Consider the following 25,491-nt stretch of genomic DNA (forward strand, 5'->3'; position numbering starts at 1 on the left):
ATTTTTTGGGCTATTTTAAGCCCTGTAAGCCCCCTCCCCCCAGCCTTACCTGGTGGTCTAGCGGGTTTTTGGGGCAGGAGCAATCTTCCCATGCTCCTGCCCGGTGCAGATCGCTCACAGGAAATGGCTCAAAAGACTACGGGAGCTCAAGGCAGCCATTTCCTGTGAGCGATCTGCACGGGGAAGGAGTGTGGGAAGATCGCTCCTGCCTGAAAACCTGCTAGACCACCAGGTAAGGCTTAATGGCGGGGGGGCTTTCAGGACTTAAAATAGGCGGGGGTTAGGGGCAGAACCGGCCCGAATATTATTCACGTTTTTTTCATATTCACGGGCCGGCTCTGCCCCGAACCCCCGCGAATACGGAGGGGGAAGTGTTTAAATCCCTAAATAGTTTTATCAAAACTGGACTATCATCTGTACCATGATCCGGAAATCATATCAACGACATCTATTTTAAGCAATTCGACAGTTGCAACTGGAAGGAAGTAGATTTAATTATCTTTCTAATGGCCTTATTCTTTTCATGTGGTGGCCCTCTGTGTTTTCTGTTTTACTTATCTACCCTGTCTATCTGTGTAGTACATGAGGTGTACTTGGGCTGGCTTCCTGGGCTGTTACTGAGCCTCTAATTCAGGACTTCCCAAATTGTGTGTCATGACCTGCATTTGGGGTTGTGACCTGGGCAAGACCTACATAAGAGGTCATTGACCCATAGGGGGGGTGGGAGGTCACGCACTTTCTGTGGCTGTGCAAATGGGATCACAACCATAAAAAGAGTGATAAGTGCTGTTTGGGTGGCTGTCACAAAAGGTCCCCCTTTTTAAACTACATCCTTCACCTCCATGGATATCAGGGTCACCCTTCCTATTAAATTGACTGCTGAGTTTCACAGCAGTCTCACTGTTTTATTAGTAAAGCAAGTTGGTATGTGTCTAAAATCGGAGAACTCCCTGCCAAGTAGTTGCAAGTAGGAAAACAAAACTTGGTCTAAGATAAACCACAGGAAAGTTGTATTGCTCTTAAGTTGTTGTTTTTTGTTGTTTTTTTTTTAATTACTGTTCAGCACAACCCTGGGAACAAACAAAACAGTACTAAGATTTTTTTTTTTAATATCTTTATTCAGCTACAAAACCTTCAAGAGAAATATTAAAACCATACTCTTCAAAAAACACATAAAACCTATCCAGCACTCTCTATACCCTTAGTACTCTCTAATATTCTTCTATTTACCAAAAGTTATCTAAAACCCCATAATTCACCCTATTCTTATCTCCTAAAGTAACTCTTTACCCAACGTTTTTATTACCTTAAAAATTTTATGTCATCGCTTATTCTATTCCTTCAAATTTTGAATGTAATTCTTGTTTTAGTTTGGATGTAATCCGCCTTGAACCGCAAGGTAATGGCGGAATAGAAATCACTAATGTAATGTAATTTTAAAACCAAAAATAAGTGCACAGCACTTAAATTCTATCAAATTATATTTATGACACATACATATATCAATCCCCCCTTTCTACATAGCCAACAAATGCACTCAAATTAAAAGTATCTTCTGGATGTGTATGATCAAAGGTCAAAATCACCGCTGTAATGGGCCACTACGATGCACTGGACAGCTTTGATTGCACTGTGGTTTGAGAGAATTAAAGGCTGGTTTTGATATATAACTGTGAAATGATGATGGCTGTCGTAACTCTCTTAGCTGTGAATTAGAACACACAAGTTATAAACGGAGCATTGAACAAAAGTAATTTTGAAAGGGGTTCTTTTACCAAACCACAGTAAAAAGTGGCGTTAGCACATGTTTACAGGGGTCATTCCCATACGTTAAGACCATTTTTTTCCATAGAGGTAACATGGCCAAATTTCCTATTAATGGCTACATGCTAGTTTTTCCATTATTTATTTATTAAATTTTCTATACTGTTTTCCCAGTTTACATAAATTTATTCAGGTCAAGCATTTTTCCCTGTCCTAGCAGACTCACAATTTATATAATGTACCTGGGGCAATAGAGGGATTAAGTGATTTGCCCAGGGTCACAAGGAGCAGCATGGGTTTGAACCCACAACCTCGGGGTGCTGAGGCTGTAGCTTTAACCACTGCGCCACACTCTTCCTCCACATGCTGAGACAATTTTTTACATAGAGGTAAAATGGCCGAATTTCCTGTTTTCCTGTTAATGGCCGTGCTAATTTTCCCATTAGCCGCGCAAGCCCCTAACGCCACCTATTTTGTAGTTGGCAGAGACACTAGCGCAGGTTTATTTCGCAACAGTGCTAATTGCTATGTAATCTCCACCCCTCGGATATCTCTCTGTGGCAAAAATTTTTTTTTTTTTTAAGTTTTAGTATACGATGCACACATATACATTTTAAAAAAAATTACTGTGGGATGCCTCAGTGTGTCCTGCAGTGTGCCATTTTAAGCTGTGGATAGCATGGCTTTGTAAAAGGGCCCCTTAGAGTTTTCCTACATCTCTAACGCATTGGAAAAGTGGTTGGTGGTTTTGGCATGTGCTGCCAGCAGTGGGATCTCTGACTCTGCTAAATGCAGTGTTAAGGGCAGTTTACTTTATAGTCCTTTGAAGCAACATGGAATCTTGCTACTTTTTGAGATCGTGCCAGGTATATATAGTTTATTATTTGTAACCCGCCCTTGTCCAGAGCGGAGAGCAACCACACATATACAATGAAATATGCTTATAGTCATGACCTGGACTGGCCACTGTTGGTCTGACCCAGTACGGCAATTCTTATGTCTTGCGTCATAAATGTTTTGCATTTTTTTTTTCCTGACATTGTTCATTTGGCAATATGTTCACAGTGATGAAAAACAAAATACTTGCAGGAATTAGACTTCTGTTGAGTAAGCCCTTCTAAAATTACACTCTGGGCACAGAAGGTTCACAAGGCTGATTCAGCAAAATGTATCCAAATGTAAAAAGCCAGCCAACAACTGCTTATTATATAACAGACTTGGTCAAAACTCACACAGGGAAAAATACCAAAAGGTATCGATAAAGGAAGCTGAAAAAAATCTTATAACATCAAAAAAAAAAGCTTCCCATAATCATCAAATATATATTTATTCTCAAACTCAAATTTTTAAATGGTAGGATTTGCTCAGAGACCTGGAGGGGCTCAAGGGAGAAAACCCCTCCGTTAAGCAGTGCTTTTGAGTCTTTTTTTTTTTTTTTGTAAATCTTTATTAGTTTTCAATTATTTAACAGTGCAATACAGTGAATTTAAAGAAACGAATTAAACAAAAGCACTTTTGAGTCTCTTGAAAGAAATGAAAGGTTTTCACTTACCAGAAATCTCATCCTTCCATGCTGATTGATAACCTTTTTGAATGAAAATGGCTTATGGTTTCCTGAAGCAGTGAACAAAACGTGTCTCGTCGAAACCATCTAATAGATAAGTGCTTTTTTTCTTTTCAAAGCTTATTTAAGAAGTCAAGATTTCTATCTCTCTGTTTTTTTTGTTTTTAGTTTAAAATATGTATAATTAAAAATATGAAGGATCATGCAATGATTGGGTGGTGAGGTGGTTAGGGGTTTTCCCCTTTGAGTCCCTCTAGATCTCCGAGCATAATCCTACCATTTAAAAATTTGAGTTTGAGAATAAATATATATTTGATGATTATGAGAAGCTTTTCAATAGAGCCTTTAGTTTATGCATTTCTAAGGAAAGATGGTTATGGAGGTGATAGCAACATAAGTAGATGCTTCTCAGACAGTCAACAAGAACCTAAAGAAGAAAGAGAAATTGTGCTGAAATAGAATCACTTTCTGGTTTATAAAGTGATCCTCTCATTTCTTTTCTGTGTTAACAGCCTGTTGTCAGATTGATTGAAGAAGCCAACTGTCGAGGTGTGAAAGAGGTTCGTTTTGTTACCTGGCACAACCAGTACATCTTAAATATCAAAGATGGCTTCCAGCAGAATGCATGTTTCAGAAGAGAAATCAAAAAGAGACCTCTGTTCCGCTCTTTGGTGATGCTGGCACCCCACTTACAGTAAGTATCAAGGCAGAAGGAAGGGAAACGGCACAAAATTTGAGGTTTCTTTCTTCCTCTGCACATTTCTTTCAGATGCAGGAGATGTGGGAAGCAGAATTGGTATTATGGATTAATAGAAACATGATGGCAGATAAAGGCCAAAAGGCCTATCCAGTCTGTCCATCTGCAGCATCCACTATCTCCTCCTCTTCCTAAGAGATCACACATGCCTATCTCATACTTTATTGAATTTAGCCACAGTCTTTGTCTCCACCACCTCTTCCGGGAGACTGTTCCACGCATCTATCACCCTTTCTGTAAAAATGTATTTCCTTAAGATTACTCCTGAGCTTATCACCTCTAAACTTCATCCTATGCCCTCTCATTCCAGAGCTTCCTTTCAAATGGAAGAGACTCTACTCATGCACATTTACATCACTTAGGTATTTAAATGTCTTATCACATCTCCCCTATTCCACCTCTCCTCCAAAGTATACAGATTGAAATCTTTGAGTCTGTCCACGTACACCTTATGACGTAAACCACTGACCATTTTAGTAGCCTTCTAGATCAGGGATCTCAAAGTCCCTCTTTGAGGGCCGCAATCCAGTCAGGTTTTCAGGATTTCCCCAATGAATATGCATTGAAAGCAGTGCATGCACATAGATCTCATGCATATTCATTGGGGAAATCCTGAAAACCCGACTGGATTGCGGCATTCAAGGCGGGACTTTGAGACCCCTGCTCTAGATTGATTCCATCCTGTTTATATCTTTTTGAAGGTGCTGTCTCCAGAATAGTACATAATATAACATAAGAACATAAGAACTGCCATCTCCGGATCAGACCCATGGTCCATCGAGTCCGGCGATCCGCACACGCGGAGGCCCAGTCAGGTATACACCTGATGTAGTTTTACCACCCATATCCCTCTATGCCTCTCATAAGGAGATGTGCATCTAATTTGCCTTTGAATCCTAGCACAGTGGATTCCTTAATAACCTCCTGTGGAAGAGCATTCCAGGCGTTCACCACTCGCTGCGTAAAGCAGAACCTCCTGACATTTGTCCTGGACTTGTCCCCCCTTAGCTTTAAACCATGTCCTCTTGTCCGTGTCACGTTGGACAGTGTAAATAATTTGTTTTTCTGCTCTATTTTATCGATGTCTTTCAGTATTTTGAACGTCTCTATCATGTCCCCTCGCAGCCTCCTCTTCTCAAGGGAGAACAGTCCTAGTTTCTTGAGTCGTTCCTCATATTCCAAGTTCTCCATACCTCTTATTAGCTTCGTTGCTCGTCTCTGCACCCTCTCCAGCAGTTTTATATCCCTCTTTAGTTTGGGAGACCAAATATGCTAAATGAGGCCTCACCGGAGATACAGGGGCATCAATTTCTTCTTTTACCTATGGGCCATTCCTCTTCCTATGCACCCTAGCATCCTTCTAGCTTTTGCTATCATCTTTTCAACTTGTTTGGCCATCTTAAGATCATCACTTTACTTCAAACCCAAGTCCTGCTTCTCTTTCTTGCACAAAAGTTCTTTACCCCCTAAACTTTATCATTCCCTCAGGTTTTTGCAGCCCAAATGCATGATCTTCCCCATTTTCAACAAGTGCAGCTGAGAGAAGGTGTAAGGGCTGACATGTTCTAGAATGAATTTGATATCCCAGACTGGCAACAATCTATTCAGTTGTACAACAAATATGCTAAGTCAAGCTGTTTATTAGATACGGGTTCTCTGACAATTATGAAGAAGGCCCCAATTACCTTTGAGGCAGATCTGTTTAAATGGATTAGTTATTCTTTGATAAATGGGCTATTTCCGAATGAGTTGGGTCATATTTTGGTTACTCCTATTATAAAGAATCATAAAAAAACTATATCTACCAAAACAAATTATAGACCTATCGCAAGTATACCCTTCTGTAAAATAATGGAAGGTCTGGTCAACTTAGAATTAGTCAAACATCTAGAACAGTTTCATATTCTTCATGTTCACCAATCTGGTTTTAGATAAGGTTTCAGTACAGAAACGGTTGTAGCCTCCTTGATTGATCATATTCATTCCTTATTCAGCCAAGGCACTAGCGCACTAATACTTCAATTTGATCTTGGTAGCGCCTTTGACTTGGTGGACCATGAGATTCTATTGGGTTGTTTGGATGCTATGGGAATTTCTGGTAGCAATGGTCAGTATTCCAATTCTTGGAGTAACACTTGTGGGGTACCTCAAGGTTCACCATTATCACCTACTTTGTTTAACATTTATGTTACTTCCTTGGCCAATCTTTTACAAAGCTTAAACATAATTTTTTACATTTGTGCAGATGACATCACAATACTGATACCAGTTATTTCTTTTACTACTGAAATAAAAAACCAGATCACTTTTATCCTAAATCAGATTGAACAATGGACTATTGAATTTAAGTTGAAATTAAACACTGAAAAAAAAACAGATTTTTCCTGGCTAGTCCTAACAATAAAATTACGGATAAAACTCTTTATTTAAGAGGACAAGAATATCCAACAGTCTCGTCTCTTAAAATTTTAGGAGTTATATTTGATCGCCATTTAACCCTGGGGGAACATACTGATATGCTTGTTAAGAAATGTTTCTTTGCATTATGGAAATTGCGTTCCATTAAAAAATACTTTGACCATACTTTTAGATTATTAGTTCAAGCATTAATTTTATCTGTTCTTGACTACCGCAATATAATCTATTTGGGAGCTTATCAAACCATCTTAGGAAGATTAAGGCTAATCCAAAATACAGCGGTCCATTTTATTTTCAGATCTTGTTTGACAAACTTGTTGCACTTCTTCGAGGGAGTGAACAGGCAGATAGACAAGGGCAACCCAGTCGACATTGTATATCTGGACTTTCAGAAGGCGTTCGACAAGGTTCTGCATGAACGACTACTTTGGAAAATTGCGAGCCATGGAATCGAGAGTGAAATACTCATGTGGATTAAAAACTGGCTGGAGCATAGGAAACGGAGTGGGAATAAATGGACAATACTCGGACTGGAAAAGTGTCACCAGTGGGGTGCTACAGGGCTCGGTGCTTGGACCTGCGCTCTTCAACATCTTTATAAACGATCTGGACATAGGTACGACGAGCGAGGTGATTAAATTTGCAGACGATATAAAGTTATTCAGAGTAGTGAAGACGCAGGGGGATTGTCAAGATCTGCAACGTGATATAATCAGGATCGAGGAATGGGCATCGACATGGCAGATGAGGTTCAATGTGGACAAGTGTAAAGTAACAAAAATCTCATGCACGAATACAGGATGTCCGGGACGGTACTTGGAGAGACCTCCCATGAAAGGGACTTGGGAGTTCTGATCGACAAGTCGATGAAGCCGTCCATGCAATGTGCAGCGGCGGCGACGAAAAGGGTGAACAGAATGCTAGGAATGATAAAGAAGGGGATCTCACCTGGAGTACTGCATACAGCACTGATCGCCGTACATGAAGAAGGATACGGTACTACTCAAAAGGGTCCAGAGAAGAGCGACTAAGATGGCTAAGGGGTTGGAGGAGCTGCTGTACAGCGAAAGATTAGAGAAATTGGGCCTCTTCTCCCTCGAACAGAGGAGATTTGAGAGGGGATATAATTGAAACATTCAAGGTACTGAAGGGGATAGACTTAGTAGATAAAAACAGGTTGTTCACTCTCTCCAAGGTGGGGAGAATGAGAGGGCACTCTCTAAAGTTGAAAGGGGATAGATTCTGTAAACATAAGGAAGTTCTTCACCCAGAGAGTGGTGGAAAACTGGAACACTCTTCCGGAGTCTGTCTTAGGTGAAAACACCTTCCAGGGATTCAAGACGAAGTTAGACAAATTCTGCTGAACAAGGACGTACCCTGATAGGGATAGTCTCAGCCAGGGTGCTGGTCTTTGACCAGAAGGCCGCTGCGTGAGCAGACTGCTGGGCATGATGGACCACTGGTCTGACCCAGCAGCAGCAATTCTTATGTTCTTATGTCAGCCCTTACTACCATCAGCTGCACTGGTTGCCAATGGAAGCAAGAGTACTTTTTAAATTTGCTTGCATTTGCTATAAGATGTTATTTGGAGTAGCTCCGTGTTATCTCTTCTCTTATTTTGAATTGTACTGTTAGACTAGGTCTACTTGACGCACTGGTTTATCCACTTTTCCTAATCCCAAAAATTGCCGTTATAAAAAGTATTTTTATCGATCTTTGGCTTATCAAGTAGGTAAAGTTCAAGTATGGTTAGATGGTCTGATTCAACAATCTGCGTCTTATTGCATCTTTAGAAAACTGGTTAAGACCTATTTGTTCAAAAAATTTGTTACTTGATTGATGACTATATCATAGTTTCATAGTGTATTTTTCATTTTTGAAATATTGTACTGCCTTTTTGTGTGCTTTGTATCATCACTGAAATGTTCAGTCCTTTTTATTTTGTGAACCACCTAGAACTTTTTGGGTGTTGGCGGTATAGAAACATAGTTATTATTATTATCATTAAATCTTAGCTGCATGTATTCACTAACAGACTACATATTTTAGGGCTCTTTCATTAAGCTGCATTAGACATTAACTTTTGCCTATCACAGCTTAAAAATGTCATACCGTGAGCTGCACTCAAATGTCCTGTAGTAACTGCCAAATTAGAATGCACCCAAAGAATTTTGAGGGGTAGATCAAGGGGAGGTTAATTGGCATTCCTGTTCTAATCAGTGCAACTACATTACCACATGCTAGCAGGTTAATGTACGGATACCTACAAAATAGGTGGTAAGAAAAAAAAAAAATTAATGGCTTTATGCTAACGGCAACTTCAGTGCATGATCATTAATACAAGAAATACAAAATGGCTGTTTTTTCTGGCTGCAGTAAAAATGGCCTTGGTGGGTGGTGAAAAATCTGCATACCCCTGGATTTTATATATGGTGCTTTGCATTGCACACACAAATTTGGACATGTGTCCAATTGGTGCATGCAACTTAATTGCATAATTAACCAATTATCGTTAGTTGGCATCTTAATGAACAATTGCTAGCATTAATTGGATTTAGTTGAAATTTATGCACAGAAATCTAGGCACAGCTCCAAAAAGGGAGCACTGCCAGGGGAGAGTCAAGGACAAATCAGGGATGTTTTTCAAATTCAAATTTACACGCGCAGTTATAGAATAAGGGTGATCTGCACCTCATTTAGGTGTAAAGGAATTATACCATGTTTTTAGTTGGTGTAAATAGTCGCACCTAAATTTGCTCATGGGGTGTAAGCATTATTGTATAAACACTCCTAACTTATAACCGTTTATAGAATTGCACTAAGTGAGGTCTTTCTGCGCCAATTTATTAGACATAATATATAGAATTTAGTTTATATAGGTGCACTAAGGCCACTTTTTCTGCAGCGTAGTACGAAGACCTCTTTGTTAGCAGTAAAACATTTTAGCTAATGAAAAGAACTACAAAAGGTTTACTAGAATGTCTTTAGCAAAAGAACCAAATCAGCATCATATCCTGTTCAAGCTGTCCGCCCTCGCTATGGCTAGTCTCTATGAAATATAACCTTCAAAGGAAAGTTCACCGTCGGGTACAAAAGATTGCATTCCAAGATCCAAGTTTATGGTTAAACAATTTTTTATTGGATCAACTGAACAAGTGAAACACAATACAGACAACCAGGTCTCACACGCCGGAACCGCAACAAATATAAACAATTTCAAAGTCCAGGTACCCCATTTTCAAAACAGAGCCTATAACCCCCTCCCCCATCCCATTTACTACCCAAATCAATAGAAGCAGGACAAAACTAAACCGCCCCTTGAGCTCAGTCAAACAGATTTCCATGAATGCCTGGCAAACCTATCCTTTATACCCAAACATAAGTAGCAATGTACAAACGACCCTGTATACGAGACTCCACACTACGCAGTATGGACCCTACCAAAAAAGAGACCCATTAAAGACACTAAACTAGAGAATGACACGGTGGTTGTTACTCACGAGTAGCCACGGGTAATCTGCCGAAACGGGGACAGAAAAAATAGTGGTCGCTGCGGGGACAGGACGAGGCCATTCATCGCCCCGTGGAGCGGTGAATGGTCTTGTCTCCGCAGTGAGGCAATCGAGGATCGCACGGTCCAGCAGCCCCCTCCCGCCCGATCGCAGCGTTCTGCTATCTCCTTCCCTCCACCTCACCTTAGATGCGGAGTTTGCCGGCTTTCTTTTTTGCCCAGCTGCACGCTTTCAAAAAGCCGCGCACGTGTGGCTGCTCGAGTTGTTCAGTGTTCTCCTCTGCTGCAACTTCCTGTTTCCGGTTGCGTCGGAGGAGAAGATTGAGGAACGACTGGGTAAGTTGGAGCTATACTCACTCGAGGAACGCAGAGAGAGGTGAGACATGATCGAGACGTTCAAATATGTCACTGCCGTATCGAGGTGGAAGAAGATCTCTTTTTTTTCTTAAAGGACCCACGGCAACAAGAGGGCATCCGTTGAAAATCAGGGGTGGGAAATTTCATGGCGACATCAGAAAATATTTCTTCACCGAAAGGGTGGTTGATCGCTGGAATAATCTTCCACAACAGGTAATTGAGGCGAGCAGCGTACCAGATTTTAAGAAAAGATGGGATTGGCATGTAGGATCTCTTCATGGAGGTAGTTAGGGAGTGGGTTATTAGTGTGGGCAGACTGGATGGGCCGAGGCCCTTTTCTGCCGTCATTTTTCTATATTTCTACTGAGCAGCCATGCGTGCAGCTGGGTGAAAAAAAAAGCCGGCAAACTCGACATCTAAGGTGAGAAGGAGGGAGGGAGCTGATGGAATGCTGCATTCGGGTGGAAGGGGGCTGCTGGACCACGTGATCGCGCGTGTTCCCGGCTCACACTAGGAAGGAGGGAGTGAAAGGGAAAGAGATTCTGGGCCAAGGGGATGAAGAGGGAGAGAAAGAAACCCACAGCAGGCAAGAAAGGGGAGGATGGTGAGCCTGATGCTGGAAGCAGGGGGGGAAGAAAGAGGGAAAGAAGCTAGATGGGGTTGAAGAGAAGAGACACATTGGTGAGGAAGAGAGGGGAAATCTGGACACAGGAAGGTAACAGAAACGAAGGGGAAATTATGTGCATGGGGGCATAGGGACAGAGACATGGGGATGGTATATGGACACGGGGGGGGGGGCAATGCCAGATACATAGGGGAGATATTAGAAATGGGGAAAATAGGAACACAGAAGTGAGATTGTTTTGGGGACCGAGCTCGCAGGCTCCAGCGGCTTGCACAAATTACATTGTAACGTGCCACGAAAGTAAGAGGGAGGGATGTAGGTAGGCAAGCAGGCCGTGCGAGAGGAGCTGAAGGGTGGTAGAAAGGAACAGATGATGAAGGAGGGAGGGAAGGGTGGTGGTGGTGGAAAGGAAAAGAACAGACATTGAAGGAGGGTGGAGAGGAACAGACCCTGAAGGGAAATGTGGAAGACAGAGTGGGGGGGGGGGAGCGGAGGGAAGAAGATGGGTGCCAGACCAATTGGAGGGGGGGGGTGAAGGGAGAGGCACAGTAACAGAGCAAATGGAAGACGCAGAAAGAAGACACACAGTGGATGGAAGGAATTGAATGAGAAGATGAGGAAAGCAGAAACCAGACAACAAAGGTAGAAAAAAAAAATTCTTTATTTTCTTTTTTTTTTTTTTTTTTTTGCTTTAGGACAGGGGTGTCCAATGTCGGTCCGCAGTTCAGTCGGATTTTCAGGATTTCCCCAATGAATATACATGAGGTCTATTTGCATGCACTGCTTTCATTGAATGCTAATAGATCTCATGCATATTCATTGGGGAAATCCTGAAAACCCGACTGGATTGCGGCCCTCGAGGACCGACATTGGACACCCCTGCTTTAGGATAAAGTAGTATATTAGTTGTGTTGATAAAAATTTATAAACAAAGTCCCGCCAGCTGAACATCTCTTTCTCTAGTTCAGCAGCCAGAATTTTGATTTATAAGGAAGGAATAAGCTAAATATTGCAGTACTGAGGCTTATATGGATGCTGCGGTGAATGGGATGGCAGTGACAGTGACAGGGCGGTGAAGGGAATGGCGGTGACAGGGCGGTGAAGGGGATGGTAGCCGAGGATGGGGCAGTGACAAGGACAGATTTTTTCCCCGTGTCATTCTCTATACTAAACGAACAACCCAATTATAAACTGAGGAGGGCCCAGAGCACATTCTCAAAGATTCAAGTTTAAAGTATTCCAGTGCTGCAAAATTGGCCATCTGGATCAAGTCACATGTTCAGAAAACTTGCTATAAGATTGTTTTTGGATATGAGAGTGAAGGAATGATGCCACAGGGAGCCAGAAAAAAGAAGCAGATACAGACAAACTCGCTTCCATTAGCACTGCAGCTGCTTCTAGACCATAGCGTTACTAATCATTTTGTAATTGCCAACTGGGGGCAGTTTATTCCTTTTCAAGAAAAATTCTTGAGTACCTGAATAAATTCATGTAAACCGTTCTGAGCTCCTTGGGGAGAACCGTATTGAAAACTGAATACATAAATAAGCATCTGCTAAGGGGTGCACTGCTTTCTCAGTATGCAGATACACGCGGTCTAGCAACGAAGTTCGCAAACTTGCCTCCGTGTGCTTATGTTGGCAGCACTGTACAAACAACTTGGTACGGTTTCATCACTTTGGTATATCGGCGCCTCGCAGCTGTGTTCGTGTCGATATGTGGCAGCTGAGTCTTGCTGAGTGGCATTCATTATTGTTGTGGGGTTTTCTGAGCTGTCGCAAGAATGTTGAAGCTTGAATTAGAGCAGCGAACTTGGCAAGAGTGGAAGTGAAATCGGGGACATATTAGTCCAAAGTTTGAAGAAAACGGCAATGTACAAATGGATTAAACGTTTTTCTGAGGGGAGAGAAAGTGTCGCAGATGAAAGGTCAGGGTGGCCAGTAACGAGCAGAACTAATGAAAACATTGCGAAAATTCATCAAATTGTGCTTCAAAATTGTCGGCTGCGAGAAGCATAGCATACCAAGTAAGCATCGATAGAGAAACGGGGAAAATCTCAACTGACAATCTTGGCATTGGAAAGGTAGGTGCAAAAAAGCTCCTGAAAGAGCTCACCAATGAACAAAAGCAAAGGAGAGTCATCAAAGTTTGCCAAGATCTTTAGGAGAGGCAAAACGATGTTTTGGGCCGTGGTGATGAAACAAGGGTGTACCAATACGACTCTGAAACAAAGCGTCAAAGTGCACAATGGAAGGCCAATTCTCCACGATCAAAAAAGTTCCGCCAGTCCAAATCAAGTCAAAATGATGTTGCTCACCTTTTTTGGATATCGGAGAGTGTTCATTATGCACTTGTACCAATTGGACAGACAGTTAACCAAGTTTACTATTTGGAAGCCTGTACTGGAAAGGCTGCGTGAAAAATTTAGGTGAAAACGACCTATTTGTTTTGCCAACAGCTCATTGCTAAAGGAAGACATTTTGTTGACATTCAGGACATCAAGGGTAATACGATAACCGTTCTGATGGTCATGCCAGAAAAAGAGTGGAGTAGGTGCTGGCGTCGGCGTATAGCTTCCCAAGGGGAGTACTTCGAAGGTGACCATAGTGATATTCAGCACTTTTTCTAGGATGAGTTCACAAACTTAATTGTCAGTTCTGGTACATTATAGATAATCATCATGAATATCCTGAACAACTGGGTATATTCCCCAAGAACTTGGTTGATGAGACAGCTTTAGTCCTAGTTCCATTAAGACTGTAAGGGGTGCTTATCATTCAGTTCAAATATGTGTTTACAGAGATTGATCTTAGATCTGTTCTAATTAAGAGTTTCCTGAGGAGAAGAAGAAAAAATTGTGAGCCTGGTCAGGTTTTCAGGATATCCACAGTGAATATGTACAAGATGGATTTACATGCACTGCCTTCTTGAGATGCAAATCCATCTCATGCATATTTATTGTGGATATCCTGAAAACCTGACCTGGCTCCGGCTCTTGAGGACCAGAATTACCTACCCCTGCCCTAGGCACAAAGAAATTCACTATACAACAAAGTGTCTAGATGAAGTGAGGAGGAAGGCACCTGTACAGCGCTGCATGTGTCTCATAGTGCTCTACAAATAGTAGAAGTAGTATTTTGGTGCTACTTTATAAAGACATTAAATATAAGCACATATTAAGCAGCAACAGTAGCTGCCTTCAGGGCACGGAGTTCTGCCTGTTGAAAAACAGGCTAAGTGTTTGCAGGTGCTTTTTCTAAAATATGCATCTACATTGGAGCTCCACCCAGGCTGTGCTCAAACTCCACCCCCTATGCATACTTTGAAACATGACCTAAAATCTACCCTCAAAGTGGAGAGAAGATATAATAATAATTTTATTTTTATATACCACCCTACCATATAGTTCTAGGCGGTTCACATACATTACTAAAATTATACAATCGCTCAATAAAAATACAATGCTCTAAATAGTACTAAAATTATACAGTAAAAGAATAAAATACGATTTACTAAAATACAATAAAAATCCTCAAGAATGTTCTTGCAGTAAGATAAATTTGAAATTTGCCTGTCAATATTCTGGAACATCAGTTTACAAATTTATCAAATAAATCAGTTTTTAGTAATTTCCTAAAGAACATTTATGATGGGCCTGGGAAATAATAGTACTTTAGCCATTGGTCCATTTTACCTGTCTGAAAACCGAGCAATTCTCGAAAAATCTCTTGCAACAAGAAGGTTTGATGGTCGGAAAAGCAAATAAATATTGCCCTTGAGTAATACAAGTGCTTTACATACCAAGCTATGTTATAATCAGAAATAGATTTGCCTGGGATTTATAATGCAATAAAGCACTCTGCATTAACAGTGATCTCCAGAGGGATTTAGGCTCTTACTGATTGAGAGATAATTTAATTTTGACCTAAGAAAGAACATTGGATACTATGATTTGTATTTCTTTGTAATACAGATTGACATAGATGCTTGTAAAATAGAAACTCAGAGTGTGAGGGGTTTTTGTAATCCCTACATGGCGAGACTCTTTTTCAGAAAACATTTGCAGCCTAAGCCACATAACCAGAGGGAGCCATTTACAACTAGCGATCATGACACCTCTCTTTGGTATTTTAAGAGTACAGCAAGGAAAGCAGGTTAAAAGGGACTCCATTCTAGAGCAGTGGTTCCCGGTCCTGAAGGACTACCATCCAGTCAGGATTTTAGGATAGCCCTAATGGATATCCATGGGTAGATTTGCATGCCTGTCACCTCTGTTACATACAAATCTCTTTCATGCATATTCATTAGGGCTATTCCAAAAACCCAATTGGCTGGTGGTCCTCCAGGGTTGGGAACCACTGTTCTAGAGAATCATTTCTAGTTCTATTGTTTTCATATCTTTCTAAACATTACAGGAATTCAGAGTAGGAACCATCTTTCGGATCCCTCAGCCATTCGGTTTTTTAGAGTATTTCCAGTGTGTGCAAATTGAGCGTATGCATTTTCACTGTGGAAGTCTTGAAATCTGACTCACTGTGCTGGTTTGGAAGACCTTACATAGACATTCCTTGTTTCCCCTGGTTTCAGCACATGCTTGAGTTCCAGTCCTCTGACAGATGAGTCTGCTCATTTGTTGGAAAACACTGACAGCAAGAGTTTCCAAAGCATACATGCAAATGAGATGATGCTCCGACAGCATTTCATAGGCTACTTATGTATGTGGACCAGTAATGACTCTTACACTATGTAACAATTTTTATTTATTTTTTTTTTGTTCCTGGGTAATAAGTGTTCTTTCTTAATTGCCTATGCCACAAAACTATAGAAAATTGCTATCTTTTCCCACAAACTTTGCTTTTGTGACCAGGACATTGATATTTTGAAATTTACCTTTTTTGCAGAACATTCCAGATTGATTCCAAGCTAAGAAAACTTAGGGGCCCTTTTGCCCACTCCCCCCAGAGAAAGCAGATGTCTTCAGAAGAGAGCAGCAAGTCAGAGTGAGGGACAATATCAGTGGTGCAGCTGATAAGAGAAATCCATACTATCCAAACTAAAAAGACTTCAACGATTTGATCACAGATCTTGGTCTCACCAAGTCCAGTGCTGAGGTTTTGACGCCTGGGCTCGAACAGTGGAACTGTTGGATGAAAGTGTGCAAGTCACAGATCAGAGGAAGCGTCAACAAGCTTTTACTACCTTCTTCCCCCATCAAGATGGGCTCTGCTTCTGCTACAATATGACTAGTCTGAAGCAATTGCAATCACCTGCAACATGAAAGAGTGGGATTTCTTCATTGGCAGCTCTTCCTGGAGCATCAAAGCTGTGGTGCTTCATAACGGAAACAAGTACCAATTTCTTCCTGTGGCTCACTCAGTGCACCTCACAAGAGGATTACAACAGCATCAAAACCTTTGTAGACACCTTGAAAGTATGATAAGTATTGCTGGAAGGTCATTGGAGACTTCAGATTGGTGGCATTCCTAATGGATCTCCAATGTGATTTTACTGTTTCCCTACTATATCTGCCTTTTGGAGAAAGGCATACTACCAAAGACAGGACAGTCTACAGCGGACCAAGTTCTCTGTGGGAAGAAACAACATCAAATGGGAACCACTGGTGGACCCCCAGAAGGTGCCGATGCCACCACTGCATATCAAATTGGGCCTGATGAAACAATTTCTTAGAGCTCTAGCTAAGGAGTCGGCAGCCTTCAAGTAACTTCAAGAAATCTTCCCTAATCTGTCCAAGGCAAAGGACAAAGCTGGTGTCTTTGTCGGACCACAGATAAGAAGTTCCTGGAGTGCAAAGAATTTCCCAAGATGTTAACTAGGAAGGAGAAAGCGGCTTGGAAGAGCTTTGACGCAGTGGTTTGGTGCTTCCTGGGCAATCATGAGGCCGAAAACCATATGGAATTGGTTAAGAATCTGGTGAAAATGACAGTAAAATGGGCTGTAGGATATCTCTCAAAGTCTATTTCCTTGATGCTCATCTTGAAACATTCAAGGAGAACATGGGAGCATACTCAAAGGCGTAAGGTAAGCACTTCCACCAGGATATACTGAACTTGAAAAGCTACTACCAAGGACAATATAATGAGAACACGATGGGAGACAACATCTGGGGGCTGATTCATGAAAGTGACTTACAATATAATCGCAAATCTTGAAAAACTACTCGTTTCTAAATCCTTCTGTGGTCATCTTTGTATAACTTCAATATAAATATATGTTAATTGTGATTCATATGTTGCTTATGATTTTTATAAGAATGAAAAGATGAAAACTTAACATTTTCACATTTTAAATAGGCAAAATTTGACTATCCTGGTCACAAAAACAAAGTGTTAAGGAAATAACAGACATTTTCTATACTTTTTAGGCATAAGCAATTAGGAAATTATATTTACTGCCCAGAAACAAAAATCGTGTTGCATTGTGTTGTTCAGTGCTGACACATATATTTTCCCAGCCCAGTTCAAAGACAGTGAAATAGTGGCATAAAAGGAATGGCTCAAAAACTCTTGGGGAATTGTCACAGCAAGAGCTGTAACTTGGGAAACACAGCATTGCATCTTGTTTATGCCTGGACAACTGCTTCCTAATCAGGCTCCGTTCTAGCTGTGTAACAGATTGAATCATCTATGAGCTGGCTCTGAAGTAGAGAATGACACGGGGGACAAATTTGTCCCTGTACCCACAGGAACTCAATTTCCCTGTCCCGTCCCTGTCCCATTCCTGTAAGCTCTGCCTTAACTGCACAAGCCTCGAACACTTATGATTTTAAAGTGTTTGAATCTTGTGCAGATTTTTTTTTTTTTTTTTTTATTTTATTTTTATACCATTCTTCCAGGGGAGCTCAGAACAGTTTACATGCATTTATTCAGGTACTCAAAGCAGTTTTCCCTCTCTGTCCCGGTGGGCTCACAATCTGTCTAACGTACCTGGGGCAATGGGGGGATTAAGTGACTTGCCTAGGGTCACAAGGAGCAGCGTGGGTTTGAACCCACAACCTCAGGATGCTGCGCCACACCCTCCCTGAGGACGGAGCTTAGGCATTGGTGGAATGAGGCATTATGGCATCACAATCTGAGCTCTAGAATGTTGCTACTTATGATTTTAAAGTGTTTGAGGCTTGCAGGAATGGGGCAGGGACAGGAAAAGAACTCACCGGAATGGGAAAATGAATTCCTACTGGGACAGGGCAAAATCTGTCCCCGTGTCATTCTCTACTCTGAAGCCTAAGGGAGATTGTGATGGCCCGTTAACAACCATGGATCTGATAGTCAGATGGACTAATATTTACTTACTGTGCTTGGGATTTTCAGTTGCACTGTCTGGATAGTACCAGTGAAAATTCTTCTAACCATCTCAGCAGTATTCAGATATTTCAGGGATGGAGTTAAGATGAAGTGATAGTTACTTGGCAGCCCTATTCACAATGTGCACATGTGTAAACTGGTATTTCAAAATGTATATCATGTAACATGTTTAAATTGTGATTTTAGGAAGACTGGATATATATCCAAATTGTGAATGTGAAAAATTATTTATAAAATTGCCCACAAAGTGTGAAATCGTTCTCTGTAATGCCACATTTTCTGTTTTTCGCTTTTATAAGCAAAGGGACCAGTAAGATAATAGCAGTAATTACAAAATGATAATATTGTTTCTTATTGCGGCCTCATTAACCACGTAGATTGGTAATTAGTCAGAGGCTTTCCGCATAGATAATATATGAAACTGGATTTACATTATTCTTACTAATAAACTATGCAGTTTTTACATTCTGAAATATTTTCTAGGTTAATGCCCTGATATATGCACAATAAGGCTTCTCGAGAAATTATAATATCAGTATTTTGAGCAAAAAGTACAATGAAGGGAAGAGCCTAGATCAAGTATGAATCTGTCCTAGAGCTTCTGCCTGCACACATTACCAAATGGGAAAAAAAAAACAGTAACAGCCCTAGGGCAAGGGAGGAAGTCCGACTATTGCATAGTGCTGACAAGTAACAATTGGACTCGGATGTACACATTCCGGGCTCTGGATAGAGTTGCAGTCATTGGGCTTCTGGCCAAAAAGGCGAGCACTACAGTGATTAAGGTTGGGTAGAAAAGAGTCCCAAATGTGGGAGGAAAGCCCTGGAAGGGTAAGTTCTAATTGAACTAGAAGCAAGAAAGAACAAGATTTCATATCCAAGCCAAGCCAAAAAAGATTACAGAGCAGTGGGTGTTTTGCTTTCTAAACTATCTGAATTAAAAGGAACTAGAATCCCTTAAAGTGCATTGGAACAAGGTTTATTGCTGCAGTGCACTTTCTGTTATATAAAATATGAACTTTGAATTCACTGAGTGCTCTTATTTAGCGGAAAGTCCTATAGCTATAAATGTTACTAAGGATTCTTGGCCTGCTGCTGATACTGGTTTCTCAGTTATCCTATGCTTCACCGAATAATTGATTTGGAATGGTGTGTGTACAGATGTTCTGACGATGAACCCTTTTCCTCTTTACCAAACTAGGACGCTTGGAGGTTTTCCTGCCTCAGCAGTTGAAGCTGCCTCTTCCCAAGTGTCATCTCCCACTGCCACTACCTCTCTCGGCTTTTATCCGGAAACGTGGATTCCCATGGATCCCTCTCAGGAGTTCATTCAAGTGCCTGTCCCCAAGGACGACAAAAGTTACAGGACCGTTTATAACTTGTTTCACAAGTCAGTACCCGAGACCAAGTTCAGAATCTTGAAAATACTGCGGGTGCAGAACTTATTCCTCTGGGAGAAATACAAAAGGTAAGGCCCAGGGCTTAGGCAAATGTGTCAGTGTACATGGCTAGGGTCATGAACTATTCGGCTTCTATAGCTGCTTTATAGATGGAAGCAGACTTTCCCTTTTTTTCCATTTTCTGTCTGATTATTTACTTATAAACATTTAACACCCCCCCCTTTTTTTAAATTAAACCACGATAGTGGTTATTAATGCAGGGAGACGCGCTGAATGCTCCGCGCTGCTCCCAATGCTCATAAGAACTCTATGAGCGTCAGGAGCAGCGCAAAGCATTCAGCGCGGTTCCCTGCACTAATAACCGCCATCACGGTTTAAAATGTTCCTTTCCTTAAAAAAAAATTTAAAAAACTAAATTAAATGAATTTAAGCATAAAATAAGACATTTTGAAAGTCTTATTTAAAGCAGCAAGGGTAAATGGTCTTTCATTTGATATACTGCCTTTCTGTGGTACAGCCAAAGCGGTTTATCTATTATATGCAGGTACATTCTGTCCCTAGTAGGCTCACAGTCTAAATTTTCTACCTGGGGCGATGGAGGGTTACCGTGTATACTCGAATATAAACTGACCTGAATATAAACCGAGGTAACCCTCCCCCCCAAAAAAAAAGAATGAAAAAAGGTTGACTTGAATATAAACCGGGGTGTGTGTGTGTTAGTATTAAAGTGCTGTGCCTAGCCTTGCCAGGCTCTGCACCCTATTCCCCCTCCCTCCCTGCCAGGTTTTGTACCCTTTCCTCCTTCCCTCCCTCCCAATGCCTCCACTGGGCCTGCCGTGAGACCTGTTAGTTCAGCATACTCCTGTCCCAGCCAATTCTAATTATTTTTATCTCCCTCCCCCCTTCCTCGTGTACCTTTTTAAGTATCCCTGGTGATCCAGCAGCAGCCAATTAGCTAGTGGCTCTACACGGGCAGGAGTGAAGGAATATCACTCCTGCCACAGTTCACTGCTGGATCACCAGGGATATATAAGGTATGCTGGGGAGGCAGATAAAAATAATTAGAAACTTGCTGGGACAGGAGGCGGTAGGGATCCCTTCTGTCCTAGCCACTGCTAGAGCACCAGCTCTCATGGCAGGCCCAGCAGAGGCCTGCAAACAGGTTCAGGTGTGGGGGGGGGGGTCAGCACTGCCCTGAATATAAATCAAGACCCCCATTTTTGGGCTTTTTTTTTTTTTTTGGCCCCAAAATTTTGGTTTATGTTTGAGTATATACAGTACAGTAGGTGGCTTGCAAGATCAGAAGGAACCACAGTGGGAATTGAACCCAGGTTCTCAGCCCACTGCACTAACCCTTAGGTTACTCCTCCGCTCCATGTGAGTGCTAAAAAAGGATGGAAGAAACTACACAGTTTCAGGATGACACCAGGAAGACTCATACTTGTGGTTGTATTACCCCTCTGCTGTTTCGTATGTAGAGTGCTAAGACATCTGCTATTTAATTTCCTTATTTGATTTAGTACTCTTTTTTTGAAGACATATTCGGAGCATATGGAATTTATCCAATATTTCTTTTTAGGTACAGGGCACAGGGGATGTAGGCAAAGGTGTTTCCATAACATTTTCCTAACCAAAAAGGTTTTGCAAGTGCAACATTGCTGCAAGACACTAATTTTTAGCATTGGGTAATTGGGTTCATTTATAGCAGGGGTGTCCAACCTTATGGCTTCCCTGGGCCGCATTGGCCCAAAAAAATGTTTCTGGGGTCACACAAATGCACAAACGCTGCAGCAAGACAGAGGAGGGAGCCGGCAAGACCGCAAACACCCAAGGGGCAGCAGAGGAAAACACTGCATCGCCCTCGACCGGGGCCGCACAAAATACTTCACAGGCCGCATGCAGACCTCGGGCCGCAGGTTGGACACCCCTGATTTATAGCCAAAGGTTTACTGAGAATATTTAAATGTAACATTTAATTCATTGCACTGTGGTTATGCTGGGGGGGGGGGGGGAGAACCCAAAAACTTTTTTTCCATAATTTATTAGCCTAAGGCGGGAGCACTCAACCCAGTTTCTGGGACACACCCAACCAGTCATCTTTTTAGGATATCCAGATCTGCATGCATTCCTGTGTTTCATACATATTCACTGGGGATACCCTGAAAAGCTGACTGGATATGCTCCAAGGACTAGATTGATAACCACTGCCTAAGGAATGGCTTTTAGGAAGCCTACAATTCACAGATCACACAATGAATTCCAGCAAACCTTTTCCCCAGATTGCTCAAAGCCCATATAGTATGGGGAAAGTTCTATATATAGGCACTACTTCCACTTTGGTATGGAAAAGCATTCTAACAGACGCAAGGCACTGAAATGGAGCAAAAATGGCAGATCCAAGAAAAAATATATTTACTTAAGTGCTATTTTATAAATGGACGTGTATTTCCACCGGGTGGTGGGGAGTCAGCGGTGTTCTGTAAAATGCATAAGAACATAAGAAGCGCCATACCCGGATCAGACCTTCGGTCCATCAAGTCCGGTGATCCGCACAGGCGGAGGCCCTGTCAGGTGTACACCTGGCGTAATTTATAGCAGAGACTGCTGTTAGTTTGTTGCAGAAAATGGCTTGGTACGTGTAATAAATGGCCCTGAAGCAGTGGACAAAAGTTGAAGTCCACGAAACGCTGGCCACGTTGGTTTCTCCGATACACAAGCACTGTTAAAAGCTAAGTGGTTTTTCAACTACTAGAATATTTGGCGACAGCTAATCCAGACTTGCTAGGAACTTGGTGCTAGCTGAGTCTTAATTGAGTAAAACCGTATTGGTTATAATTAAAAAAAGTTTTTGTCAGTCTAGTCTCAATTCTATGAAAGAGTGTATATATAGAAAAAAAGACACTGTGTAGATACACGAAAACAAGACACTAATGTTAGAAAAATGCTAATGAGATAAAATGAGATAGTGTTAAGGAAATATTTATTGTACATGATATTAACTAGAATATTCAATTTTCATTTAAGATTTATTAACTAAATACTGGTAGAGTACATAAAAGAAAAACTTAGAAGATGGCCAATGATTGGAGTTAAGGAGCAGCACAACCACGCCGAATACCTCAGTCTGTGAATATGACTGTGCGTGGGCTCCGTTACTGAGGCCTCTTCTTACACATATTCTCCAGTAAAAAGTGATACACTTTTTCTTACATATATATGGGAATATAATATATACTAGTAATTTATAGTCACCCATATCCTTCTATGCCTCTCGTAAGGAGTTGTGCATCTAGTTTGCTTTTGAATCCTAGGACGGTTGATTCCGCAATAATCTCCTCTGGGAGAGCATTCTAGGTGTCAACCACTCTCTGAGTGAAGCAGAACTTCTTGATATTAGTCCTGAACTTGTCCCCCCTTAGCTTCATTTCGTGTCCTCTTGTCCGTGTCAAATTGGACAGTGTAAATAGTTTTTTCTGCTCTATTTTGTCAATTTCTTTCAGTATTTTGAAGATCTCGATCATATCCCCTCGCAGTCTCCTTTTCTCAAGGGAGAACAATCCCAGTCTCTTAAGTCGGTCCTCGTATTCCATTTTCTCCATACCTTTTACTAGTTTTGTTGCTCGTCTCTGCACCCTCTCCAGCAGTTTTATATCCTTCTTTAGGTTGGGAGACCAATGTTGGACACAGTATTCCAAGTGGGGTCTCACCATTGATCTATAAAGCGGCATTATGACCTTCTCCGATCTACTCGTGATTCCCTTCTTTATCATGCCTAACATTCTATTTGCTTTCTTTGCCGCCGCCGCACATCGTGCTGATGGTTTCAGGGTCCTATCTATCGGTACACCCAGGTCCTTTTCTTGTTCGCTCTTACCTAGAGTTGCACCTGACATTCTATACTCGTGTTCCTTATTCTTACTGCCTAAATGCATCACTTTGCATTTCGGCAAGAGCAAAGTGGAAATGTCCAATCAGATTGGTGCACAAAAAAGTGTCTTTCAACTCATCTGATAAATCCAATGGTCTTTATTAATCCAAAATAGCTCATACATCCAAAGCAACTCAATGACTTGACATGATCATGTTTCGGCCACCTGGCCTGCATCAGGAGTCTTAGGAGTCTTTGGGTATCAAATAGTCTCAAATGGTCTAAAGCAAATCTGTAACACCACACAATATCACAAATCTGTAACACCACACAATAACACAGCCTTGCAAGGCTGTGTTATTGTGTGGTGTTACAGATTCGGAGCAACGGTTTGTTCGTTTTGCTTTAGACCATTTGAGACTATTTGATACCCAAAGACTCCTAAGACTCCTGATGCAGGCCGGGTGGCCGAAACATGATAATGTTGAGTCATTGAGTTGCTTTGGATGTATGAGCTATTTTGGATTAATAAAGACCATTGGATTTATCAGATGAGTTGAAAGACACTTTTTTGTGCACCAATCTGATTGGACATTTCCACTTTGCTCTTGCCTGTTTGATTTTTGTGGAATTGCTTCCCCTGTTTTATTGTGTCACTTTGCATTTCTCCACGCATACAGTGTTATAGAATAATGCGGATCTATACTCAATTTGCACTCCGTGGTTTGCATCCGGTTTTAGTTGGCTTAGCTCTGGTGCCCCAAAGTTGAGCACGGATCTCAAAAGGGCACCAGTTCCGAAATACCTGTTGCAGAATACTGTACAGCACTGAATTTTGAATACTAGGGGCTCCTTTTTACGAAGATGCGCTAGCGTTTTTAACGCACGCGCCGGATTAGCGCACGCTATTCCGCGTGTTAAGGCCCTAGCGCGGCTTTGTAAAAGGAGCCCTAGGTGTTGAATCCAGCCCTGTATGCCATAAAACGTGTGCCTTTGGGAGAACAGCAAGGTTAGTTTACCCTCCCAACTTACATTCATTCCCTTGAGAGCAGGGCAAGCTGTTGAAATCTGTTTAAGCTATGTTTGTAGTGCACACAAGGCTGACAGCCTCTGAAAAGAACTCGCTCTGTGGGTCTCCAGTTCAGAGTTCCTTTTTCTGTCGCAAGGGAAGAGTCATTCTCAGGCTGTTCCCCACGCATGCAGGTTGCCACTGCTGGCCCAGCTTTCTGGCACAATTTCTACCAAGGTTACTGCTATCTCCTGCAGCCCTGAGAGAGCAATTACACTTTCACCCACATTCCCTTAGATTATCTTGCAGCTTCCTGCAGTGGCTTGATTACAGTTCTTTTCAGTATTTTCTGAGCCTATTCTCTTCCGCCTTTGATAATCTTGTTTGAAAGATTAAAATAAAGTCTAATTTTGTGTGATCTCTCTCAACCAACACTAAAAATCCTTTTAAGAAGTGGCCTCGTGGTTAGAATAATGGACTGAAATAGAGGAAAGCCAGGGTTCAAATTCTGCTTATGTCGCAGATTTTTTTTTTTTTTTTTTTAATGACCTTGGACTAGTCATTTATCTCTAACTTGGGTACCCCACTTAGATTTTAAGCTCTGTGGCCAGGAGCACAACTGTACAGTTCCTGCTTTAAAAATTCAGTCCAGTAATACTTTAAACTTTGTAAACAATTTAACTGAGCAGGAGAGGCTCCTCCTTGGTTAAATCACTTTGATCTGCTCTGCCACTGGATGTCTGCTGTGGCATATCCAGTTAGTGCCAGGGCAGTCTGGGGGCAGAGCAAGGACTTAACTAGTTGGTGGCAATTTTCACTCTGTTACCTTTAGCAAACAGCCAGGTCTTACTTTACTCATGTATGGGCCATTTTACTAAGCTGTGTTAGCATATGGG

The 25,491-nt window shown here is 41.5% G+C and overlaps 1 protein-coding gene across 1 annotated transcript in view; it reads left to right on the forward strand.

Moving 5' to 3' along the window:
- The window catches only part of TIPARP (TCDD inducible poly(ADP-ribose) polymerase), a 93,692-nt gene that overhangs the window by 65,877 nt on the left and 2,324 nt on the right, over window positions 1-25,491 (forward strand). The window contains exons 4-5 of the mRNA XM_033958188.1: window positions 3,841-4,022; window positions 19,520-19,786. Of these exons, the coding sequence (XP_033814079.1) occupies window positions 3,841-4,022; window positions 19,520-19,786 (449 nt within the window). The remainder of the gene's footprint in view (window positions 1-3,840; window positions 4,023-19,519; window positions 19,787-25,491) is intronic.

The sequence above is a fragment of the Geotrypetes seraphini genome, chromosome 9 (assembly GCF_902459505.1).
Source record: "Geotrypetes seraphini chromosome 9, aGeoSer1.1, whole genome shotgun sequence".
Classification (NCBI taxonomy): domain Eukaryota; kingdom Metazoa; phylum Chordata; class Amphibia; order Gymnophiona; family Dermophiidae; genus Geotrypetes; species Geotrypetes seraphini.